Here is a 25,395-nt window from a genome sequence, read left to right as displayed (position 1 = left end):
GGACTTAGGAAGTTTAAGTATCATTGACATGAACCCTGAAGGTTTAACTAAGTTTTGAAGCCACTTCAGGCATCATAGCAATTTCTTTGAAGTTATTTGCAGTTGTCATTCCTTAGTTTGCACGTAGACTAAGCAAATTTTATAGACAGATTAAACTCATTTGTGTTTCCAGCCACACCTTCGTAAAAAAAGTTTTAAATAGTATTACTCCATGGCATAAATAAAAAGTGGCATTGTGCAGTAGCTTTGTAGTGAAGTAAGGCAATTTAGATGAGTTAGAATTATTCTGCTTGAAACGAAGCCACATGTATAGTGACATCCTCTATAGCATTGCGGGAGAATGTGCAGCGTTCCGCACTAGTCAGGAGTTTGTGTGGGTTTCAAGTGTTCCCAAGTCAGGAGAACCCAGTTCCTGGGTCTCCCGTTTACAGTCTGTGAAACCCACTGATCTCCCCTGAGCTATATCCTCATTAAAACTCTCTCCCTTTCAGCCACACAGGGTTACTGTAATGATTAAATGAGGTCATGTATGTAGAAGCACTTTTTATTTTATTTTTTATTGAAATATATTTGACATGTAACATTGTATAAATTTAATTTAAGGTATATGTCTTATTGATTTGATACATTCACATCTTGTAATACGACTGCCATTGTAGCAATAATTAACTCCCCTATTATGTCACATAATTTTCATTTCCTTTTAGTGGTTGGAATAATTAAGATCTAGTCTCTTAGCAACTTTGATGATTGTAATGTTGTTAGAAGTGTTTTAAGCGGCAGAGGAATTTTTTTTATTTTATTTTATTTTTTGCGGTACGCGGGCCTCACACTGTTGTGGCCTCTCCCGTTGCGGAGTACAGGCTCCGGACGCGCAGGCCCAGCGGCCATGGCTCACGGGCCCAGCCGCTCCGCGGCATGTGGGATCTTCCCGGACCGGGGCACGAACCCACGTCCCCTGCATCGGCAGGCGGACTCTCAACCACTGCGCCACCAGGGAAGCCCCAGCAGAGGGATTTTGAAGATGTATAGTAATATTCTTTAAAAATTAACGTCGTATGTAATGTGTTAAAATGCATTATTATCCAGCTTTTAGCACTCTATGGTCCATGAACTGAGAATTATTGCAATGTCTGTCTTTACCCTAATCTCTCTACAAGGTGGCAATGGGGCGGGGGTGGGGTGATCTTTAAAATGAATGCCTGGGACAGAGAGCATAATGTTAAAAACATGGTTATTGGAGGATGATAGCTGGATTAAAATTAGAGCTGTATTAATTCTTTAATCTCAAACAAGTTAGTAAGTTCTTTATGTCTCACTATCTCATTTATAAAAGTTTCCCTACCTTTCAGTGTTCTTACAGTGAATAAACAAGGTAATGTCAGCTGCTTCCCTGGGCACAGTGCCGGGTACGTGATAAGCACCCGGGCCACACGGTAGCTCTCATTTTATTAGTATTACGATATAAAATTCTTAGTTTCTTTGGGAAACATATACATGTGCTCAGATTTCTACTCTTGTTACCTGTGTGCCAACTTGTAGTCATTATAAAATATGCATTTTTGGATTTTGTTCTGTCCTGAAGGTGGTGATGAAGCATAATGCTGTAATAGAACATTTAAAACAGAAAAAGACCATGACTCCAGCTGAAAGAGAAGAGAATCAAAGGTAGGGAGAAATGTTTATAACCCATTACACTGGGTCTCACTGTTTATCAGTCTCTTCTCTTTCTCTCTCTCACACACACACACACACACACACACACACACACACACACACACACACACACACACACACAGGAATTCTGAGTTTGTATTGTTTTTATCTTGATTGAAGTTTATTAAATGAGAACACTCAGTACTAATAGATGCTCATAACTGGTTCCAGTCGCTCTGAAGCTTCCCAGTCACAGAAAGTTTGTACCAACTATAAAGACATAGAAAAATTTTGTCTTAAGCCTTTCAGAAGGAAATGCCCAGTATTACATAGATTGTGTATTTCTCTCTAGAATGATTGTCTGTAACCAGGTGATGAAGTATATTTTGGATAAGATAGATAAAGAAGAAAAACAGGCAGCAAAAAAACGGAAGCGAGAGGAGAGCGTGGAACAGAAACGTAGCAAACAGAATGCCAGCAAGCTCTCTGCACTGCTCTTCAAGCACAAAGAGCAGCTCAAAGCCGAAATACTGAAGAAGAGAGCACTGCTAGACAAAGACCTACAAATTGAAGTGCAGGTAAGAAGGTATTTTCTATCCTCCTGTGTTCAGTGTTTAGCATCAAATTTTATTCTTCTTTTCCCCTTGAAATTTCGATTAAGCTTAAAATTTGAGCTTGTTTTCTAGATTTTACATTTTTGTCCCTAGAATGAGAAGCAGTGAGACATATGTCTTTTAAAACATGACAGAGATTTTTGTATCTACATGTATATTGTAATCTCTAAACTAACCACTCGGGGAGGTTAGTCTTTTGATTAAAACATTCGAGGACCCTCTTGGCAATAGCCCTTATTGTCTGTGACGCAATCTTTGCCAAAAGTTATCAGGAGCCACGTTTCTTAAGAAAGGTAGACAGAGAAACTGCAAAATAATGTTGAAAGAAAAATAAAGTGTGCTCATTAAATAAGACCAGATTTCTTTCTTGACTTGTAAATGATCTGCAGCCATGGCTAATCCTCTGCTTACTTAGAGAATTGGTTGAAAATTGAAAGAAGACATCTATTCATACATATTTGAACAGTTTTTTAAAAGAGAAGTGGGCTATATAAAGCATCCCTAGAAGTGCCTTGTACATTTTAAGAAGGTGAGAGATGTTAAGAAAACACTGATCATCCTACTGACAAACACTGTACATAACTCTGAGACATTAGAGATCTTCCCACTGAAGTCAGAAACCAGACGGTAGTGCCCAGAATCAACATTATTGCTTAGCATCTCTAGAAATTCTAGCTAAGGTTAAGCCAAAGAAAGAAAGGAGATAAAATTTGTTATTGTATATGATATGATTATTATATCAAAACCCCAAAGAAAAATTATTAAGACCTAAGAGAGAGTTCAGTAAGGTAGTCACTGCTAAATAAATACTGAGATCGCGACCATTGTCCAAGTAAACAAAAATAAGGGTCGGTAATCTTTGATCATCCCCCCTCCAAAGATGACCATTTTAAAATAATTTTAGGATACAGCTTACATATATTACTTTTAATAAATGTATTCACATATAAACACATTTTAAACAAAATCAGAATCACGCTGGAGACAACATATACTGAACATTCTTCTTTTTCTGCACTGTACATACTATGCGGCCATTTAAAAATGTTAACAACTACTGCAAATATTCTAGTATACAGTCGTGGTGTTGTTTCTGACAATGTATCGCTTATCCAATGAGGAAGAAAAATTATACTTAAAGAAAACGTTCAGCATTATTTTAACCATAGAATTTATTGCTAAGATGATTTAGTTTGAGGAACAACATTCAAACGTATATGTACTAGCATATTTTAAAAATTATTTTTAATTATAAAGATTTTATTTTTTATTTTCAGCATATGTGATTGCTCCTTTATATCTACCTGTTCTTATATCATTTATGCTTGCCTTTTTAGAAAACAGACTTCATTTTTAAGAGCAGTTTTAAATTTACATAAAAATTATGTAGAAAGCAGAGAGTTCTCGTATACTACCCCCAACCCCAGTTTCTCCTATTATTAACATCTTGCATTAGGGTGGCATATTTGTACAATTCATAAGCCAGTATTGATACATTATTATTAACTAAAGTCCATAGTTTACATTAAGTTTCACTCTTTGTGTTGTATAGTTCTGTGCATTTGACAAATGAGTGATGTCATATAATCATGTTACATAACAATACAGAATCATATTACAGTATCATACAGAATAGCTTCACTGTCCTAAAAATGGGTTGTCTTCTACCTTTTACTCCCTGCTCCGTCCCCCTCTGCTTGTCTTTTCAATATTTCTTACTCATTTTTAATAGAACTTATGCCTTCATTTAGCTCTTTGAATATTTCATACATATTATAAAGTTTTTTGTCAGATTGTTCTATAAAACATAAAAATTCACTTGGAGTAAATTCAGATTCGGTTATTGATTTTTGTTGGTTGCTTTTTCTTTTTTTTTTTTTTTTTTTTTTTTTTTACATTACATGTTTTTATTGTTTTTCATTTGATTTTGCATTTGGAATTTTAAGTGAGAGGAGTTTTGTTTTTGTTTTTTTTTTTTTTTTTTTTTTTTTTTTTTTTTTTTTTTACATTACATGTTTTTATTGTTTTTCATTTGATTTTGCATTTGGAATTTTAAGTGAGAGGAGTTTTGTTTTTGTTTCCTCCCTCCAGAAGCCTAGTGTAGCACAGCCAGCCTTTAACATCCAGCAGGGAGCCTGCACTTCCCAGTTCTGAATCTGGAGCCCAGGAGGCCTGCAGTTTTAGCCCTGGTCATGGTTTTGTGTTTCCGTTCCATAGAGACATTTATATCTTATTCAAGCATGGCTGTCTTTTCAGTTTTCTCTTTTTTATATCTTACTACCATGGGAATGTTCTTGAAGAGGTATGTCAAAGTATGTACCTACTACACTGTCTTGACGATCTTGATTTTCCTAAAATCCATCTCTTTAGGCTATAAGCACATCATATTATTAGGAGAATGAAACTCAAGATTTACTTTCTTCCCTAGGAAAAAGTTCAGACTTTGTTTTTAAATAGAGAAGGGCTGTAGAATTGTCACACAGCATATCTTCTCAGTTATAGGACTATTTAGACTCCAGATAGAGGAAAGAGATTCATTAAACCAGGATCATTCTGGTTTATTTGTTAGAATTTTTTTGATTTTTAAAAACTTGGTCATAGCTCTGGTTTAGTTACACCAAGCTTGTTCGTGAATGCCAATCACAGTGATTTTTCTCTAAGGAAATAAAAGTTCTTTTTTTTTAAAAATTTATTTATTATTTACTTTTGGCTGTGTTGGGTCATGGTTGCTGCACGTGGGCTTTCTCTAGTTGCAGCAAGCAGGGGCTACTCTTCGTTGCGGTGTGCAGGCTTCTCATTGCTGTGGCTTCTCGTTGCAGAGCTCGGGCTCTAGGCGCAAGGGGTTCAGTAGTTGTAGCTCGCGGGCTCTAGAGCGCAGGCTCAGTAGTTGTGGCACATGGGCTTAGTTGCTCCGCGTCATGTGGGATCTTCCTGGGTCAGGGCTCGAACCCGTGTGCCCTGCATTGGCAGGCGGATTCTTAACCACTGTGCCACCAGGGAAGTCCAAGGGAAATAAAAGTTCTTTCATCATCATTTCTAAGAATAAGTTGTAGCACTAGGTAGCAGAGGTGTGTCTGTAAAATGCCTCATATGGGAAAAAGTATTTTCATTTATGCAAAATTTGTATTGAGAAAATAGCTCTCCTTGCAGTCTTAAATTCTAGCCATAGGAGCACAGTAAATAAGACACATCTGTCTTACTCTGCTCTGGGCTGGTCAGGCCACATCTGGAGTATCATGTCCAGTTCATGTCGAGACTCACTCTAAGGAGACACAAGGAGATTTGCCGGAAGAAAGCAGCCAGCGGACACTTGAAATCATGTCCTGAGTGATGACTGCAATGACCAGGGCAGGACCCTGGCATGCGGGAGGGGCCCTTCTTTCTACACACTTGCTCATCTTTCTGTCAGACCTCCTTTGAAGAGAGCTAGCAGTTTTCTAGTTGTTGTGTAATCTTCGTCTTCTATTTCTAGTTGTTTTAATTGGGTTTAAGGTGTAGTAAGAACCCTCTTACTTGGAGTTAGCAAGACTCCCCCACTTTAGGGTGAACTGTGGAGCTACTCAGACAAGGGAGGTGATGTAACGTCCTCTGGCCAGAACGTTACATAAGTCAGTTGATGGTCTTATATTCTTTGATTGACAACAGGAAGAGCTCAAGAGGGACCTGAAAATTAAGAAGGAAAAAGACATGATGCAGGCCACAGCTGTCGCTGCCACCTCCCCCGCCGCAGCACCGGCACCTCCAGCCCCTCCGCCTTCCCCGCCACCTCCGCCCCCGCCGCAGCACTCGGGCCCCCTAGCCACGGCCACGGCCACGGCCACGCTGCCTGTGGCTTCCCAGAAGAGGAAGCGAGAAGAGGAAAGAGACTCAAGCTCCAAGTCGAAGAAGAAGAAAATGATCTCTACTACCTCAAAGGAGACAAAGAAGGACACAAAGCTTTACTGTATTTGTAAAACGCCTTACGACGAGTCTAAGTGAGTAGATCTTTTTGAGCTCTAGTCTGTTTTCTTTAAAGTTTAGCTCAGTTTCCAGTTTTGAAGAAAATGAGTATATCAGTAGCAATGTAAATAAAAACAGTTAAAAATAAGGATAATAATATTTCATCTGTGGTTTTGCAGCTGATATTTTTAACGTTGACACTAGAATAAAAGTTTGGTTCTTTTTCCACGTGTTCATGATTCGTGTTTGTCCTTCATCATATTTTCTGTCAGATAAGCTTTCTGTTGCTCCTTGGCTGTCTCCTCTTCTCTCTGGATCAACTCCAGATCAGTTAGTAATGCTGTCTGGAGAAAGGTGTATTACTGTCACTGCCCAAAGTTGAGATCATCTGTTCTGGAATCTTCCCAACCCCACGGTTACATCCAGTCCTAAAGACGACCTACATACGAATGGTGCCAAGGGGCTTTTGAGTTTGAGTGGTTTTGGATTTTTATCATTTAATTTTAAGTAACTCTATGGTTTTTGTATTAGAATATTATAACCTAATATTATTTTTGTCAAAGTTCCCACTTTCTTATTGGGGACAAAAGTCAGAAAAATACAAAAAGTGATTCTTTCACTCATTCCTCAAGTGCTACACTCAAAAAATTTGATAAGCATGGCAGCTGGAAGCTGCTTTTGACAGTTGTAACTTGTATTTGGTGATATATACAAGATTTTAGAGACAGTAATCCATAAACATGGTTACACTTTTCTTTTTCCTATCATCATTATCACTCAACTAGGTATTTAGCTTCCATTTTCAACATTCAAATGCAGGCTAACTTTTAAAAGCCAAAATTAACCACAGTGTTAATTTTACAGTACCCAAAAGTTTATTTGATTGTGATAAAAAAGTATGATCATTTAGAATTAGGAATGCTTAATGTCTACTGTAAGTGGATGCCTAATCGATTTATAAAATAAAATTGTTTAATGATGTTTAAGCTGTAACATTGAAGCTGCTTTAGTGGTGCTATTTAAATTACAGTCTGTTTGCAAGTGCTAAATCAAAACTTTGTGGTAGACTTAGCTGTGTGTTGAATCAAACACAGATCAGTGTAGGCATCTTCACTTTTCATTGTCTTACTTTATGAGAAATTAGACATGATATAAAAAGTAGAACCCTATTGATTGATTTTCCCCTTATTCCAGTACAAGTCCAATGCAATTTTTGTAAATTTACTTTCTTTACAAAAGATTTTCTTTCTTTACAAAAAGATCTGCTTATGGAATTTCCTTAAATAACAAGACATTTTGGCCTATTTAAAATATTCAGATCATAGAAATTCATTTCACACACAACTTTTTTTAACACCTAAATTGCATAAAATGCAGCACACGTGTACATATGCTCATTCTATTGAGTTTGCCTCATTATTTTGGGGATATTTCATATTTTTTAGTTTTTCATTATTCACATTTCAGTATACCGGCTTCATTCATTCCCTATTCTAGTTGGCAAGAGTTAGTGGTTTTTAAGGAGTGTTTAGTGATCTCTTGTTCCAAAGTAGGCTCCTTTGGGAATCTAGTGAGAGTGACTAAACCCTGAAATTCAAGTCCTGAGCTCACTTCCAGAACACACAGCCCACCACCTGGTGAAGGCAATATACCAAAACGCCCTGAAGGCCTCCACGTGCGGCAGTGAAAATCATGCGGGAGTCATAATTCAAAAGAAAAAAGTTAGTGGCAGTAGGATACACCACACAACCATTATTCCTTTATGTTCAAAAGCAGGTTAGGTGGAAGCTTGAGGACTATTTCGATTCCTGTAGGCAAATCTGCCAAGAAACACCTTGGTGGAACCAATGGTATCAGCGAGGCCAGTCTGGTTCCCTGCAATTCACGCTTACTCTTGCCATGACTTTGACAAGGCGTTCCTCCAGAGCTTTCGTCAACACTTTGATACGCTATGTGTTTGTCATAGAGATGCTTTTCACTTTACCGTTTGGGATCTTACATTACAAAAGACTTGAGGATTAATTAACTAATAACCCACAGTTACACACTCATACGGCCCCATCTCGTATAGCCTCTTGCGGTTTTAGATTAACTATCCTTACAACACTCTCCACACCGTGTGTCCCTGTTTTTGAATTGAAGTAGCTCCTCACCAGCTATTTAAACTGGCCGCTGCACATCGTCACACACATGCTTCTAACTGAAAAAACTGGCCCATGTCATAGTCTGTTAAAATTAAATTCCAGTATGTACTTAGAAAGCTTGGTAGAAACTGAATTACTACATGTACCTTTTTTTTAGTTTTCTTCTTCATACCATGTTTTGACCATTTATCGTCTACAACTGGCCGACCTCCTGCATGTTCCTTGTAGTGTAACTTCTACTTGGTGTTTGCACTTTGCTTTGTTTTCAAATTTAAATCGTGAGATACATTTTCAAACCTATCTAAGAAATAGCCCTGATTTTGAAATGGCTTCTGTAGCATAGGTTTGACAGATGTAAGTCTTTGATTCTTTGGCTTTGGTTTTTGTGCCTGTTACAGTTTTACACACATTCATTAAGAGGGAGACATTACCATCAGTGTGTTGTTTATTTTTTCAAATTCCAGTGTGCTTTTAAAGACCCACATTTCACTAAACAGTGTATTTGTTGAAATTGATGTGAGCGACTCTGTGTCCCCACACTTGATATAGCATCAGATGCTGTAGTTTGTCAGGGTTAGAATGGTTGGATTCAGGATGTTTAGCTGACTCATTGCAGAAAGTTAATCCTGTAAGAACGTGAATCAGGACAGGGAAGACAGACTTACGTACCATGCAGCTCAAAATGACAATTACATTGTCATTTTCATTGTGAATGCTTTTAGGTTCTATATTGGCTGTGATCTTTGTACTAACTGGTATCATGGAGAATGTGTTGGCATCACAGAAAAGGAGGCTAAGAAAATGGATGTGTACATCTGTAATGATTGTAAACGGGCACAAGAGGGCAACAGTGAGGAATTGTACTGTATCTGCAGAACACCTTATGATGAGTCACAGTGAGTTCTGATAAGAGCATCATATTTAATAATTTAGGAAGCCAAATTGCTCTGACTGGTTACTTATTTGTTTTAAAATAAAAAGCAAGGTATTTTTCTGCATATATTATACACTTACATTACAAATTCTTTTCCAATTTTTTTTCTCTTCTTCCCTCTTTACCTCCCCTTCAAAATTTATGTTGCTTCATAGTGAATGTTTGAGATGCATTGGGAAAAATGTGGTTTAATGGTAGACTTGATTCTTCAATATGTAACATAGAAATTAATGAGATTAAAATAGCCTGACTTGTTTGGACTTTATCAGTGTTTTGAAATGGTGCTTTATTGCAGGTTAGAAAAACACTAATTTGGGTACAAGCTCCGAGACTCTGTTAAACAGCTTTTAGGATTTTGAACTCCCAGTTGGGTGGCCAATATCAGCTTCCCATTTGATATGGTATTAGTTGAAAGATTTTTGTCTTTATTTTGTTTTGAGCTTTGAAGTCAATTAAATGTTTTACATTTTTCTTCATATTGGTTCTCCAATTTTGACAGTGTTCTTAAACCTTTAATGCTTGTTCTTAACATCAGAAGTACTAAAGTAACTCATTGGAATGTCAATCTTCAAAAGTATTAAAACAATTATAATACTAAAACTATTTTATATCCCAGGGTTAGAATATGTTCAATGCATGTTTTATTACTTTTTAAAGTAAATTATAAGTAATGTGATCCCATCTGTTTTGAATTCACATTTCCATTTCGGATCTTGCAGATTTTATATTGGCTGTGATCGGTGTCAGAATTGGTACCATGGGCGCTGCGTTGGCATCTTGCAAAGTGAGGCAGAACTCATTGACGAGTATGTCTGTCCACAGTGCCAGTCAACAGAGGATGCCATGACAGTGCTCACGCCGCTAACAGAGAAAGATTATGAGGGTTTGAAGAGGGTGCTGCGTTCTTTACAGGTGAGAAACCACTCTCTGTGCAGCATTTAAAGATGAAATCAATCAGCATGACCTGGGAAACACGCCTGGGGTTTGACCTTTTCAATCTTAGAGCACCTGACTATTTAGTGACTCGCAGCTGAAGTGCTCCACAGGCTTCAGTCCTTCCCATGCCGATTGTTGTTGTTTAGCTAATGCTCGTGTTTAAAATGACTCATTATTTTTAACCTAAATTTTATTTTTAAAGAAAACTATCTTACCACCATTGATGGAAAAGCAATTTGATTAAATTCTAGCGAGATACAAATGCTTATCTAAGGCTCTGAGCCAAAGCCTTCCCTCCCTTATTAAAAACAAGAAGGAAGGTGGGGGTGGCTTCTAAGATTAGCAAGCATTAGAGATGTATTCCAGGCATAGGAGTGCTAGATTGACACTTCCTCCTGTTGTAATCATAATTAGAAGCATTGAAAGAACTGAAACGAGAACAATAGTCTCAATATGTGATTGAATGTTATTTAACATCACCATCACACCTCTGCCACATCATTATCCTGCAGAGGTAACCATTCCACACTTGGAACCCATCCCACTCCAGTTTAATTGGTGTGATTGCAGTGCCAACATCGCTCAGTTGGCAGGTCATCGTGAAGGGACCAGAGTACAGATTCCTTGACCCCTAAGCTAGTGCTCCACCATCCCCGCTCCAGGCCAAGGTTCCAGACCTCTCTTTGAGAACCATTATTACAGAGCATGCTCGTCTGAGATAATTTGTGACTACAGCAAAAATCATCTAAGTATAAATAATTTCATCTCTCAAGTTTAAAACTGACTCTTCCAGTTTAAAGGTCGATGGATGCAAGAACTCAAATGGGAAACTTAAGTGAAATTGTCATTTCCACCTGACAATAACCTGACAATAATGATGCCTTTTTTTTTTTTTCATTATAGGCCCATAAGATGGCCTGGCCTTTCCTTGAACCAGTGGATCCTAATGATGCGCCAGATTATTACGGTGTTATTAAGGAACCTATGGGTAAGTGCTTGAGTTGAACATGGAGTTTTTTCAGAAATCTCAGCAGCTACTTCATTTATCTTCCAAAAAATTTATATATCATGAAGATATGCTGAGCAAAACTGGTGAGAGTCCAAACTGGTATACGGTCATTTGTAGGATAAACTGGGAGCACGTATTAAAGTTCAAGTGTGTGTACCTTTGGACCCAGCAGTTTCATCTCTTAGGATTTACATGTGCACAGGTATGTTGTTCATCACAGTAGTGTTCATAATTGCAGAAATACTGAAAATGAAATAAATAGACATCAGTAGAGGAGTAGCTAAATCAAAGGATGAGCAGAGTATTCTCTACTGTATAATGAGTGAAATCAGTGAACGGATTGGGGTCCTTGTGAGCCTCTCCTCTTTCCTGTCACCTCTTCTTCATCTTTTCCTGAAGGAGAGCAAAGGTAGAAATCCAAGAGAATATAGCCTCATTGCCCAGAAAATAAAAGTGGTACTAAATAGCAGCTACAAGTAACTGTACATTAAGTCCCCTACACAACAAACCTTCAAGTTGCGAACTTTCAAAGATGCGAACGTGCATTCGCATGTCCAGTCATGTAAGTTAGTTCACGTGTCTGGTGTACATTGTCACATGTGTGCATCCTCTACAAGTGGTTGTGCTTTTGTGTACTTTACTGTACAGTACTGTATAGAGTACAGTAGTACAGTATCTTTATTTCAAGCCCAGGATGTCTGGAAGCAAGCGTAAAAGCATCGGTGATGTGGCTGGTACTACTGTATACTTTTCAGGTATACAGTACTATACTGTACTATAAGATTAAAAATGTTTTCTATGTATTATTTGTGTGAAAAGTATTACAAACCTATTACAGTACAGTACTATATAGCTGATTGTGTTAGTTGGGTACCTGGGCTAACTTTGTCAGACTTACGAACGTGCTCTCGGAACAGAACTCATTCATATGTAGGGGATTTACTGTATTAAGATGAACAGCTACCGGTGATTATATTAAAAACACTTTATCTACGAAAGAAGTTATAGAAATTAAAACATAGCTAAAAGCTCCCAAAACTGTCCAAAAACTAGCTCTAGCTGATGAAAACATTCCAAACGGCCAGCTAAGCATTTTTTAAATGGGTATGGTTTTATTGTATATTTGAAAGTTGCCAGGAGAGTGGATCTTAAAAGTTCTCATCACCAAAAAAAAAGTTTGTAACTATATGCAGTGACGGATGTTAAATAAAAGTATTGTGGTGATCATTTCTCAATATATACAAACATCACGTCATCCCATTGGGACTTTCCCTGGTGGCGCAGTGGTTAAGAATCCGCCTGCCAATGCAGGGGACACGGGTTCGATCCCTGGTCCGGGAAGATCCCACATGCCGCGGAGTAAGTAAGCCCGTGTGCCACAACTATTGAGCCTGCGTGCTGCAACTACTGAAACCCGTGTGCCTAGAGCCTGTGCTCCGCAACAAGAGGAGCCACCGCAATAAGCCCGTGTACCGCAACGAAGAGTAGCCCCCACTCACTGCAACTAGAGAAAGCCCGCACAACAACGAAGACCCAACACAGCCAAAAATATATAAATTAAAAAAAAAAAATCATCGCATTGTATACATAAAGGTACCACAATGTTCTATGTCAGTTATACCTCAGTTTAAAAATAAAAGGAAAAAATTAAAGGAATTAAAGTTCAACCAGGTTTTTAAGAAAAAAAAAAAAGACAGGGGTTGTATTGACGGCAACTTCAAAGATGCGGAAACATGAAGAAGAGATAAATGAGGGCTTATCTTTGGGAAGAAAAACTATAAATACGTAAGTAGCCGTTACCTCTATCCTCCTCATGTCTAAGATAGAAGAAATTAATCATTGTACACATTTCAGATTTGAATAATCTCCTTTGAGAAAGTACCTGGGGTGTTTATTTAAATAAATAGATGTCTTTTGCTTCTAAAAATAACTTGATTATAGAAAATTTAAGAAATAAAAAAAGTAAGATAAATGCACTTTTTCTCACTGAATGCTATCACATTTTGGTGTGTTCGTGTGTGTGTGTGTGTGTGTGTGTGTAAAAATTGAAAACATATTTTAAAAAAAAATATTGAGATCATGTAGTAAATGTTTGTGTCTGGCAGTCATTTTCCTGTGTCATTAATCTTCAATAACATGATATTAATGGCTTTGTATAGTCTGTAAATTGAATATGCCTTAACTTATTTAGCCAAAATTCTTTTCTTGAAGAGCTAGAATGTTTTCCTGTCTTTTTCTTTTCTTTTTTTTTTTTTTTTTTTTGCGATTTGTGGGCCTCTCACTGTCGTGGCCTTTCCCGTTGCCGGATGCGCAAGCTCAGCGCCCATGGCCCACGGGCCCAGCCGCTCCGCGGCACGTGGGATCCTCCCGGACCGGGGCACGAACCCGCATCCCCTGCATCGGCAGGCGGACTCTCAACCACTGCGCCACCAGGGAGGCCCATTTCTTTTCTTTTTTTAATACCACCAAGATAAACAGCATTTTATGTGGGTATGTACATACAGATAATACAGGTCTCCCAAGCATATTGTTGAAAGAAATAGGAAAGTTACAGAGCAATCCCTGGGTTTTAAGCAGTAAACAGTTGTATGTTTTCTAAGGGTACGTACATGTGTTTAGAGATGCATAGCAAATGTCTGGAAAGATACTAACGTGATTGATTGATTGATTGATTATAAATTTATTTATTTTACTTTTGGCTGCGTTGGGTCTTCATTGCTGTGCGTGGGCTTTCTCTAGTTGTGGTGAGCAGGGCTACTCTTTGTTGTGGTGTGCAGGCTTCTCATTGCGGTGGCATCTCGTTGTGGAGCACAGGCTTTCGGCGCGTGGGCTTCAATAGTTGTGGCATGGGGGCTCAGTAGTTGTGGCTCATGGGCTCTAGAACACAGTCTCAGTAGTTGTGGCACACGGGCGTAGTTGCTCAGTGGCATGTGGGGTCTTCCGGACCAGGGCTCGAACCCCTGTCCCCTGCATTGGCAGGCAGATTCTTAACCACTGCACCACCAGGGACGTCCCCCTACATCGATTTTAATTGTATGACGTTAAGGTAATTTATTTAATCACCCCTCCATAATGGATTTTTTGGCTGTCTGCAGTTTTTGCTGCTATAAATGACACTTCTGTGAACATCCTTGTGCATCTGCCCTGTTCTTGTTTGTTTTCTTAAGAAAAACTTCTAGAAATAGAATTTCTGTGCCAAAGCGTATGTATACTTTTTAGGCTTTTGGTAAGTATTTTCAAATTGCACTTCAGCAGATTGAACCAGTTTCCACTGATAGCATATATCTGTACCCTTTTCTCTGCACACTTGAAAACCCTGAGCATTATCACTCTTTCAAGGAGAAAGAGTTTTCTTTGTAAATACTTATTTCGAAAGAATATGTTTGATCTACAAATGCAGATGTTACAGAGATATAGGGAGTAAAATGTAAAATTTACCACCACTTTCATCCACCTTTAGAGGTAGCCTTTGTTAATAGGCTGATGTTATATAATTTTTAATTTCTGCTAATTTGGGCAAAGGAAGTGACTCTTTGGCTTTGCCTGTCTTCAGTAACTAGTGATGTGCTTATTACTGTTTGTACTTCTGCATGAGTTCCCTATTTATGTATTTTGCCATTTTGCTCTTGATATATTCATACTGTTGTCAGTGTTACTTAAGGTTTATTTATAAACTAAGGATATTTTAATGTTATATGTCAATTTTTTGGTCATATGATAGTTTTTAACATTTTTTTAATTCAAATCTATTAATCATTATGAATTCTACCTTTAGAGTTGTATTTTTAGCCTTTTTCCCTACCCCAGTTATATAAATACTTACCTGTATGTTCTCCTAGTCCTTTTTTTTTTTTAAGGGATACTAATTAAGTTGAAATCATAAAATGTCCAAACACTACTCACGTACTTTATTACAGTTAGTCAGGAAGTGCCCAGAACTTAAGTCTCAATATGGTGATATTCTGGCAGGCTGTGTTAAGCTTTCTGCCTACCTGTACAGCTTATGTGACCTGCACGGAATGGATGCACCCAAGTCTTGTTCGGAATTTAATCAGGCTGGGTGCATTTTTGCAGTTGTTCTTGTTTACACGTTTTTCCCCTACCTGTGTAAACTGGAACTATCAAAGACGTGTTTGTGTGTTAAAATATGTATAACATAAAATTGCCATTTTAACTACTTTTATATGCACAATTCAGTGATTAACTACATTCATTTTTGTCCTTAAATTTTAATCCACCTCGGATTACTTTGGCATATAGTGTGAGGTAGAATTTTTCTTCAGATATAGGTAGGCAGTTGCCTCAACCCAATTTATTAATGAATTCTTCCTGACTCTGCTTATTTGAAATGACATCCTCAACATAGGTGAAATTCTTATGCTGAATACAGTTAGGTCTGTTTCTGTTTTGAATTCAGTTCCATTAATGTTTGTATCAATGTTGTGCAATGCCACACATTTTGTTATCACAGCTTTATAAATTTTTTAGATAAATTTATTTATTTTATTTATTTATTTTTGGTTGCATTGGGTCTTCATTGTGGTGCGCGGGCTTCTCATTGCGGTGGCCTCTCTTGTTGCAGAGCGTGGGCTCTAGGCACGCAGGCTCAGTAGTTGTGGCACATGGGCTTCGTTGCTCCACAGTCTGTGGGATCTTCCCGGACCAGGGCTTGAACCCATGTCCCCTGCACTGGCAGGCGGATTCTTAACCACTGCGCCACCAGGGAAGCCCCTATAATTTTTCTTAATGTCTCATAGATTAAATTTTCTCCCTTTACTTTTATTTTTCAAATGTTTTTTAGATATTCCTACACTTATATTTTTTGAATGTACTTTAAAATTATTTTCTCAAATAATTATTGAGATTTAGTTAGGAATTGTGTTATCTATCAATCCTAGATTGATTTGAGATCACTGACCTTTTACTCTCCCAGGTTTTTATGTCATATCGTATATGGAATTTTCCTTCAAGCACAACTGTCTCCTGGGACCCACTGTCATTTTGCATGGATTTAGCTCAGTATCCCACAGCAGTTACCTGTGTACCACCCTAGTAATTTTTTTCATTTCTCCATACTACCTCTACTATTACATACTGCTATTTTTGTTCATATCAGCTAATATTTTTCCCTTAAGTTTATTTTAAGTAGACACTTTATATCATTAACAACATAATCGGTAAGTCAGTATCACTTGTCACCAATAAAAGGTAACAATAAAAATTTAAAAGGAAACAAAATTATATTATTAAAGTCTAATACAAGGATCACAAAACCACAGAGATTTTATTCTTAATTCTGGACTTCTTCTCTTTGTACATGTAAGGTACTTAATCAGTTGTTTGCATGTGAAATGTGTTATACTTAGATATGTATTGTTCATGTTGGTGTAGTGTTTGCTTTGTTTCAAACCAATTGAATAAAGAGCTATTCTCTGTAGTTAATTGAAAGTAAAAGACCCTTCTTAACGGTAGCCAAGATTTCTCTTTTAGACCCCAAATCAAAAACAAAATTGGAAAAGTGCTTCTATTTTCTTCAAGAATTGCTACGTAGTCTTCACTGGTAAACCAGCCTGGTTCCAGGACTGCTTGGGCAAGATGTTTTGTATTCTTATTTGTCAGAACTGCAGGCAGTATTCACACTGGAACAACCTTAAAGCTTTGAAAATCTTTTACATTTTGTTTTTAAGACCTTGCCACCATGGAAGAAAGAGTACAAAGAAGATATTATGAAAAGCTGACGGAATTTGTAGCAGATATGACCAAAATTTTTGATAATTGTCGTTACTACAATCCAAGTGATTCTCCTTTTTACCAGTGTGCAGAAGTTCTTGAATCATTCTTTGTACAGAAATTGAAAGGATTCAAGGCTAGCAGGTAAGCAGATGTGTTCAGCGCTCTGAACTAATTCAGCTCCTAACGAGAAATTGCCGGGTTTGTTTATGATCTGCTTAAAATTATAGTCACTTTTTAAAATTCAAAAAGCATTTATCAGATGCTTACAGAATGTAAGATGCTGTCTTAAATGCCATGGGGCACATACAAAGATAGTAGTAGTAAGAGTTCTTGCTCTCACTGAGTTTACAGGAGTATAAAAATGACTGTTCTGGGACTTCCCTGGCGGTCCAGCGGTTAGGACTCCACGCTTTCACTGCAGGGGGCTGAGGTTCGATCCCTGGTCAGGCAACTGAGATCCCGCAAGCCGCGTGGCCAAAAAAATAGTTTTTTAAAACTATGAGACTAATACTCAACACAGCATATAGTAGGCGAAATGCTCAAAGACTGGTAGAATTCAACAAAATAATGTTTAAAAAAAAGACTGTTCTGTAGGGTAGAGTAAGGGGAAGACCACCAAGTGGGGATTTAAGCGCTTTCTCTTTCATTTGCATTTGCTGTATCTTTGAAATCATAAATTGTTTTATTCTAATGGATTTTTTCTGTGGACAAAACTAAACTTTAATCCAAGTCCACAGACCTTTTCTTTGAACCTCTCGTAGCATAAAAACATTGAGCAGCTTTGCATGCTATTCAGGTACCGTGACCTTCGCGCCTTCTGTTTCTGACCTTCCGCACGTGCTCCTTCCCAAGCCCATGACTTTCTTCCTTTCAACGGAAACCTGTTTCCCTTTTCTTTGAGAGCTGCCACCGCTCTGTAGCCCTGAGATTCATTGTTCACCATCCCCCATCCACCAGCCCGCAAGCTTGATCCTCCCTAGTCAGATTGGGTAGATCTTGGCTGGGCTGGGGTCTGGGCATCTGTATTACCTAATGAACTCCCACGGGACTCTGCATACCAAAGCAGAAGAATCAGTGCTCTACCTTGTCATTTTTCTCGGAGGAAAATCTTCAGGGTATTTTCTCTCCTTCTGCCGTAACAAGGTAGATGAAGAGCTATACTTCAGAGTCAGTTTGCGTAAACTACAAGTGAAGGACAGGCACAACTGAAGTGTCCAGTCACCTTCTCAGCGAAAGAGTCAAACACTATAGGCAAGAGGGAAGGAAAGCAGGTGGGCAGGCAGGCTGTATAGACCACCAACCAAGAGACTTCACAGAATCTCTAAAACTTTCCCATTTTTATGGTTGCCTATCTGTTAACACGTTAGCTGTAAAACTTAAAATGGAAGTGGACTTACTTAATATGACGGAGTCCCCAGGAAAATAACAATAAAGGAATAAAGAGGGGTAAACTCAGAGTGGTGAAAGGAATATGGTGGAAGTTAGTTAGCTGGTGAGATTTCAGCAGATTGTGAGGGACAGCAGATGGAAGGCGGCTGACCGGTGAAGGCGGGCACGCGCAGCCAGACGACTCCTCGCGGGCTCCTCAGCAGACGTGACAGCCTGCCGACCAGTAGGACCCCAGACAGCCTCCAGCACGGAGACTCTGAAATAGAATCAAAGGCTCTAGAGAGTAGGAGGAGAGAGGGGTTAACTGAAGATCTAAATCTGGGCTAGTCACACCCTCCTTTAACCCCAGTGTGCAGCCTGCGTAGGATGCCCAAAGAACTGGAAGAACACAGGGTTCTCCAAAGAAGGAGAATTAAACCGTCTGCAGAGAACTAGAGTAGACAGAAGAGAATGGGACCCAGAGGAAAATCCCCTGATCTCTGAAGGACTGGCTCCCTCATTCTAACGCTGGGTCTCTCAACAGGATAATTTACTCACCCCCACCCCGTAAGGGATGTTTAGCGATGCCTAGAGACATTGCTGTTTGTCCCACTTGGAGGTGGTTAGTGGTACTGGCATCTAATCAGTAGAGGCCAGAGATGGTGCTAAACATCCCACACTGCGTAGGATAGCCTTAAAGCAAAGAATTATCCAACTCCAAAGTGTCAGTTGTGTTGAGACTGAAAACTCTGATCTAAAGCAAAGCCTGCCAGTCAGTAAGCCACACACACATGCACAGGGTTCTCCAGGCACCCATCTAGGCTGTTAACTTACTCTTCGTAAGTGGGAACAGACAGGGACGGACGGATAGGTAAGGAAAGCCTACGGTGTAAAGGAAAGCCTGAGGTGTAAAGGAGAAAAAGGTCAAGGTGTAACCGAAAAATAGATTCCAGAGAGAACAAGAGAGAGCTTTAAAAAAACAAAACAAGCGGGCTTCCCTGGTGGCGCAGTGCTTGAGAGTCCGCCTGCCGATGCAGGAGACGCGGGTTCGTGCCCCGTTTCGGGAAGTTCCCACATGCCGCGGAGCGGCTGGGCCCGTGAGCCATGGCCACTGAGCCTGCGCGTCCGGAGCCTGTGCTCCGCTAACGGGAGAGGCCACAACAGTGAGAGGCCCGCGTACTGCAAAAAAAAAAAAAAAAAAAAAAAAAAAAAAAAAAAAAAAAAAAAAAACAAGCCTCTAAGTCATGTCCCGAGAGAAATTTTAGAAGATGCTGCATCTGCAAAATAGTGAACAGGATATTAGAAATAAAGAACAATCTGAGAAAAAGAGAGTAACTGGAAATTTTTTTAAACTTATTGCACACATTGAAAGTTAAAATCAAGGAACTCTCAGTGTAAAGAGCAAAACGACAAGGGGATGAAAAATAGGAAAGAAAAAAATGTTATTCATGGAAATTCCAGAAAAAAAGAACAGAGAAGACAGAGGAGAGGAAATTATCAAAAGACTACTTTAATATAAGAAAAATTTCCAAACCAGTGAGAGGCACACAACTTCAAATCCAAGCAAAACTATTCATTCAAAAAATGGTTATTGAGCCCCGGCTGTGTGTCAGAATTGACTATAGCAGCAGATCAAACCAAGTTCCCGCTCTCCACGGAGCTCATGTTCCTGTGGGACAGGGAGATGGACTGGGGCCGGGGTTGTGGAGTGGAGTGGAGTGGAGTGGATAAACAAACGTCTAAGCCAGCTGGACAAGCGGGAAAAGGTCCACCGCAAATATACATCACTGTAAAATCTCCAGAGGCTAAGGATGGAAGAAGCTCTTCTGAAAGCTTGTAAAGAGGATAAAACAACTTATAAATTAACAGGAATTAGACTGGTATCAGACTTTTCTGTAGCAACATGGAATGCTAGAGGATTATGGAAGAATAAACCCAAAAGTTTGAGGAAAAATGAAGTCTGTGTCTAGCCAGTCAAGCGTAGAGGCAGAGTAAGTACATTTTCAAGTCATATAAGGATCAGAAAGGGCTTCCTTTTTCCTTGCATATGTTCTTAGCAAGTTATTTTAAGATGTGCACTAGCAAAATAAAGAAGCAAGTCAAGAAAACAAAAGACCTTGAATTTCAAGAAAGCAAAGAGAACGACTCTGACCCAGAGTGACATTTGTACAGCAGGCCCATGCAGCAGGCAGTTCAAATTGGAGCAGGAGAATGGAGCACTCCCAAAGAGGGATGCGTCTGGAGGGAAAAAATTGATTCATGCATTAGATAACTTAAGAATGTAAGGGGGGAATGAAAGTCAATTAGAAACTCCATGAAAGGCAAAAAGTTGTATAGGTTACTAAGAATGCCCTCCTAGCAAAAGATTAGGTGCTACAGAGAAAAATATTTACATAGTCATGTAAACAGTACATTGATTTTCAACTTTTGGAATGTCTACAGACAAAGCATGGAAAGATTTAATTTTAAATTACAGAGAAATGGAACTTGTACTCAAGCAGGGAGGAGGGAAAATGGTTCCATGAGCTCAGTTCTCGTTTGCCGTAGCAGGATTTAAACAATATAAAGTTGATAAAATAAGAAATAGCAGTGTAAGAAATCTAACTACCTAAGAACTGAAAGTTCCAGGTAATTCATCCTAGAGAGCCTGGTTTTCAGGGTGAGTGAAGATAGGACAGAGGACCACAGTTTATTACAAACCCTCCGTGCTCTTTTGCTTCTTGCTTCGTACCTCTTGTAGTCATTACTCCAGTTAAATTTCTAGAACTGCTTTTTTCAGCTGAAAAGGCTTTTTAGCCTTTGGTGGAAGTGGAAGCTGGGGGATTTGGATCCCACCCTGCTGCCAGGCTTGCAGGCAGGACGCAGAGGGGGATGGTGGCAGCAGCTGCTGAGGTGGGCCTGCTGCAAAACCAAGGGACTGGGGGAAGGAGAGGAGGCCCAGAGGCTGGGTCTGCATGGTGAAGGGCCCGCTCGGGAGAGCTTGCCATTTGGTGGTTTCATGTAGCTTTTTATTATATTCTGGTTTATGTAATTTTTATTAAAGAACATGGGAGCCAACTGAGAAGTTTGCTCAAGTCTGCTTATGTAAATAAAATATGTGAAGAGATGTTAGGGGATTTTTTGTTGATTTCCAGATTTAGGGCAGAATGAAACATATATGTAGCCAGTCACTGAAATATTATTTTTTATGGATTTCCAGGGTTTCCTTTGCCGTATTTTCCCCATTTTTAATTTGTGATCTCCAGCATTATTTTCATAACTGTTCTTTGTTATAATTCATCATTTATATCATCCATGTTCTTTCTTTTCTTACAGATTGTGATATCTTTAGTCTGAATTTTTAACTGGAATCAGAACTGGATGTTGGGGTCACTCTTTTATTGTACCACTTGATTACCTAATTCAAAATTGCCCCCCAGAGTTCAGATGAGTTAATATAATTTTTTAATGTTTAAAAAAAGATGTATAGTAGTAAACAATTTATTCTAGCAGCCATGTTGAACGATGTATTTAAGAATTGTAAACTCCGAGAAGACTGTATTTATATACACGATTGCAATAGAACATACTTGATAACTGTACAGTAACTTGGTTTGCTAACAAAAGTTGTTAATAAAACTGTGAAACTAGAAAGGACACTTTCTGAAATTTAATAGAAAAATGTGATTTTAATACTGTTATTTCTCTCCTTTTAATATTTTTTTCCTTCATATTCCCCAACTCAATGTAAATAAATGTGCGCGTACACACACACACACACACAAATATGCGCGCGCACACACACACACACACACACACACACACACACACACACACACACACACACACACACACACACACACACACACACACACCTTTTGCCACAATGGTAATGCTTCTGTAAATGTCTCTGTTTGTTCCTTTGGCTAAAAATGTTGTATTGGACATATATATATGTATATATATTTATATTTCTTTTTTTTAATATTGGCTTTTTCCAATGAATTATCATGTTTAGTGTACAATGAAAATTTTTAATTTTATAGGGTAAAAATTTCTTACTTGTTCTCATATATTTGCTTGCCAAGGGTGAATGAAAGAACATGGCTGCTTTCCCCAGACAGACTGACCTTGGCATCCACATAAAGCATCACTGTTTTCAAAAATGAAGGGTGCTTAATTGTTCCCTTTTTTCTGTATTCTGTAGGTCTCATAACAACAAACTGCAGTCTACAGCTTCTTAAAGTTCAGCGTGTTAACCTAACATAAAACACAGCAAGAATCTGGTTGAACTGTTTTAAATTAAGGAGCCAGATGTTTTTAGTCAGGTTATCCTGACAAGACTTGACCTAAACTTCGTTTTTATTGGTCATAGCAGTCCAATTATATTCTTGGCCAATTTTGTCCAACGGACAAGGGAAAAGCAAAGTCAACGACACCATTATCTTGTCAAGATCAAATGGTTTTACTATTGTGGCAGAAGCGGGAAAACTTTGTTTATTGAAGAAAAAAAAAAAGAAAGAAAGAAAAAAAGATAATATGGGGTCAAGTGTAACTCCATGGAAATGCCACGTCTGCTCTTCAGTGAAGAAGCTGGTTTAGAGTCTCACAGAAAACTTTCGACTGTATTTATTTATTGTTGCAAAAAAGACGCTTTTTTATTGCTGCCCTCATTTGTCAGCTAATTATTTTTTCTTATAAAATCCAGCCCGGTTACATGTAATCCATTCTGTATCTTATCATGATTCCTGTAGGTAAAAGTACAAGACGACCTCTAGATGTCTTTTCTTTCTATGAAAGGAGCTGCTATGTACACATGTGCACACACACACAACTGGGAATCAACAATGAGTTTATTGTTCATAGTAGATAAAAATTAAGCTTGCATAAAGGTTGGGCTAGTGGTCCTGGACTACAGACTCTGTTGCCTTGAATATAACAGTACAATTTGTCATTTACTCTGCACCAGGTTAAAATGAGTAAAATCTATTTGAAGGTATCTTGTTTGTAAACATTTGTCAGATTCTAATTTTTTTTCTTTTTGTATTAAAATTCAATTATGGATGTATATGAAACAAAATAAATGGAGATAATTTTTCTCCCACAGACAGTGTCTTTGAATGTGCGCTAATGATTCTCTGTAAGCCATTGAGGGGAAAGGGAGGGCTGCAAGGTAAATAAATAAAAGGCAGAAGGATCTGATTGTACCTGGATTTCTCCAGGGCAGTAGTGGTCCTTCATTTTATAATTCCCAGCCCACTGTCATCATATCGAAGAAAAATATTCAGGGGTGCTAATCCTGTTGCATCAATTGATCAGACTAATAAAAAAGGTAATGTGACAAAATACACATCGCCTTCATCTGTATGTTATATGATACCAGGCAAATTATCAGTTACAGGCCACTGCTTATATTTTATGAAGGGCATTTTTGAAAATGACTTCATCCTTTTTGTATTTGTTTGTTGGTTGAGTTTTTTGGGGGTTTTTCCCACATAAGAAGTGTAAGCGGTAGGGGAAAAAAATGGAAGCAGCAGAGGAAGGTGTATATTTTGCATGTTTTTCCTTTCAGTGTTCTAATCTTACATGTATTTCTTCATTGTAATAATAGCTTCCGTGAGATCTGCCATAGTTGGTTTATGCAGCTTTGCAAAAATTTTACTAGATTTTGCACTAATTCGTATTAGCTTTGTCCTACCAAGTTCTGGAATTTATCCAATTATTGTTTTTTAAAAGTTTCTTTCTGTTTAATATCACCCTGCTATGCAAAACCTTTCCCGGACCTTAGTTTCTTAAAAGAAAGACGTTGCTAACAGTTCCCAGTTCTTTCTTCTTACAGGCTCAGGTGTACAAGTTATTCTGGGTTAATTTTATCTAATGAAGCCCATTCCTTTTTGTACATAAAAATATCACTTAAACTTATGCTTACAAACTAAAGAGACTAATTGCTCAATATTGAAAACATGGAAACAGTTTTTGCTTAAAATACTAACATGGAAGTAGTTAAATATAGGTTATTTTGTCCTTTAACTTTTAAAAAATGTTACATATTTGTATGCACTGTGCTGATGCAAGAATCCTACATTTTAATGAATTATAAAATTATTCTGCATCTCATCATGTCACAGTATTTCTGTACTATTTATTCATATATATATATAGATATAGATGGGCTTAATCATTTAAAACTTGTTGCAGCAAGAACTTTCCTACCTGTAGACAATAGATTGCTATGTTTTTAAGAGATTGTGGCAAATTTAAACAGCAGTTCTTTTTGTACGTAATAGGACATTTCATCCTAGAAAAATAAAGTAATGTTTTTGACATTGGATTTGGTGCGGTTTCTAATGAAACAGTGGTTGGTTGGTTAACATATTTTCTGTAGATGTTGGCATTGCCAAATTGTACAAAAAAGGTAAATTTTGTGGGAATCCTCAGGCCAGGAATATGTTAATTTCATATATGTATTTAATAGTATAAAGCCTTTTGCAGTTTCTATCACCATATAAATACATAGACATTTTATGGTTTTATCAACTGCAGAGCTTTAGTGTTTCAAAAGTAATTTTTGGAAAAACATGCATTCTTATACTAAGTTTCAAAAGCTGCTTTTCTATGAGTATTTGACAAGCTTCTGCTACTCAGTAAAGTATACATATTACAGCTATTTCGCTTTCAATAATGCAAGTAGTAGAATGCACATTTGTTATACTGTTAGGATTTTTCTACACGGTCTTTGGGCTTGTATATATGTTTAATTTGCATCAACAGATTTCCTTTGCTAAAAGTATTTTCAATGCTTGTTATATTTCATCTGCCAGGTTCACAATCCTTGAAACCATTTCATAAAAAGTATTTTCATATTGGTAAGGCTTTTTTCTCCTACCCAGATTCTGCAGGATTTGCACTTTAGTTAATGTCCTGCAGTAGTTTTAAAAAATTGTGAACTTTCAGAGATATTTTCTAAAGTAAAACAGTTACCTTTTTATATTTCAAGTGGCCTGGAGTGTTATTAAGAGACTCTGAGATTTGCTGCTGTTTGTAATCTACCTTCCTGGAATCTGCAAATAAAAGTTCTTTCCC

At 38.0% G+C, this 25,395-nt stretch overlaps 1 protein-coding gene across 2 annotated transcripts in view; it reads left to right on the top strand.

The window, feature by feature from the left end:
* The window catches only part of BPTF (bromodomain PHD finger transcription factor), a 131,735-nt gene extending 109,179 nt beyond the window's left edge, over positions 1 to 22,556 (top strand). For both annotated transcript variants that reach the window (XM_007456785.1, XM_007456786.1), the window contains 7 exons: positions 1,586 to 1,668; positions 2,009 to 2,234; positions 5,916 to 6,244; positions 10,007 to 10,199; positions 11,127 to 11,211; positions 16,920 to 17,106; positions 22,520 to 22,556. In XM_007456785.1, the coding sequence (XP_007456847.1) occupies positions 1,586 to 1,668; positions 2,009 to 2,234; positions 5,916 to 6,244; positions 10,007 to 10,199; positions 11,127 to 11,211; positions 16,920 to 17,106; positions 22,520 to 22,556 (1,140 nt within the window). The remainder of the gene's footprint in view (positions 1 to 1,585; positions 1,669 to 2,008; positions 2,235 to 5,915; positions 6,245 to 10,006; positions 10,200 to 11,126; positions 11,212 to 16,919; positions 17,107 to 22,519) is intronic.
* The last annotated feature ends 2,839 nt before the right edge of the window (positions 22,557 to 25,395 follow it).

This window comes from Lipotes vexillifer, unplaced genomic scaffold (genome assembly GCF_000442215.2).
Source record: "Lipotes vexillifer unplaced genomic scaffold, Lipotes_vexillifer_v1.1 scaffold299, whole genome shotgun sequence".
In the NCBI taxonomy this organism is placed as follows: domain Eukaryota; kingdom Metazoa; phylum Chordata; class Mammalia; order Artiodactyla; family Lipotidae; genus Lipotes; species Lipotes vexillifer.
The sequence above is the reverse complement of the archived record's forward strand: the minus strand, read 5'-3'. Positions and strand labels throughout refer to the sequence as shown.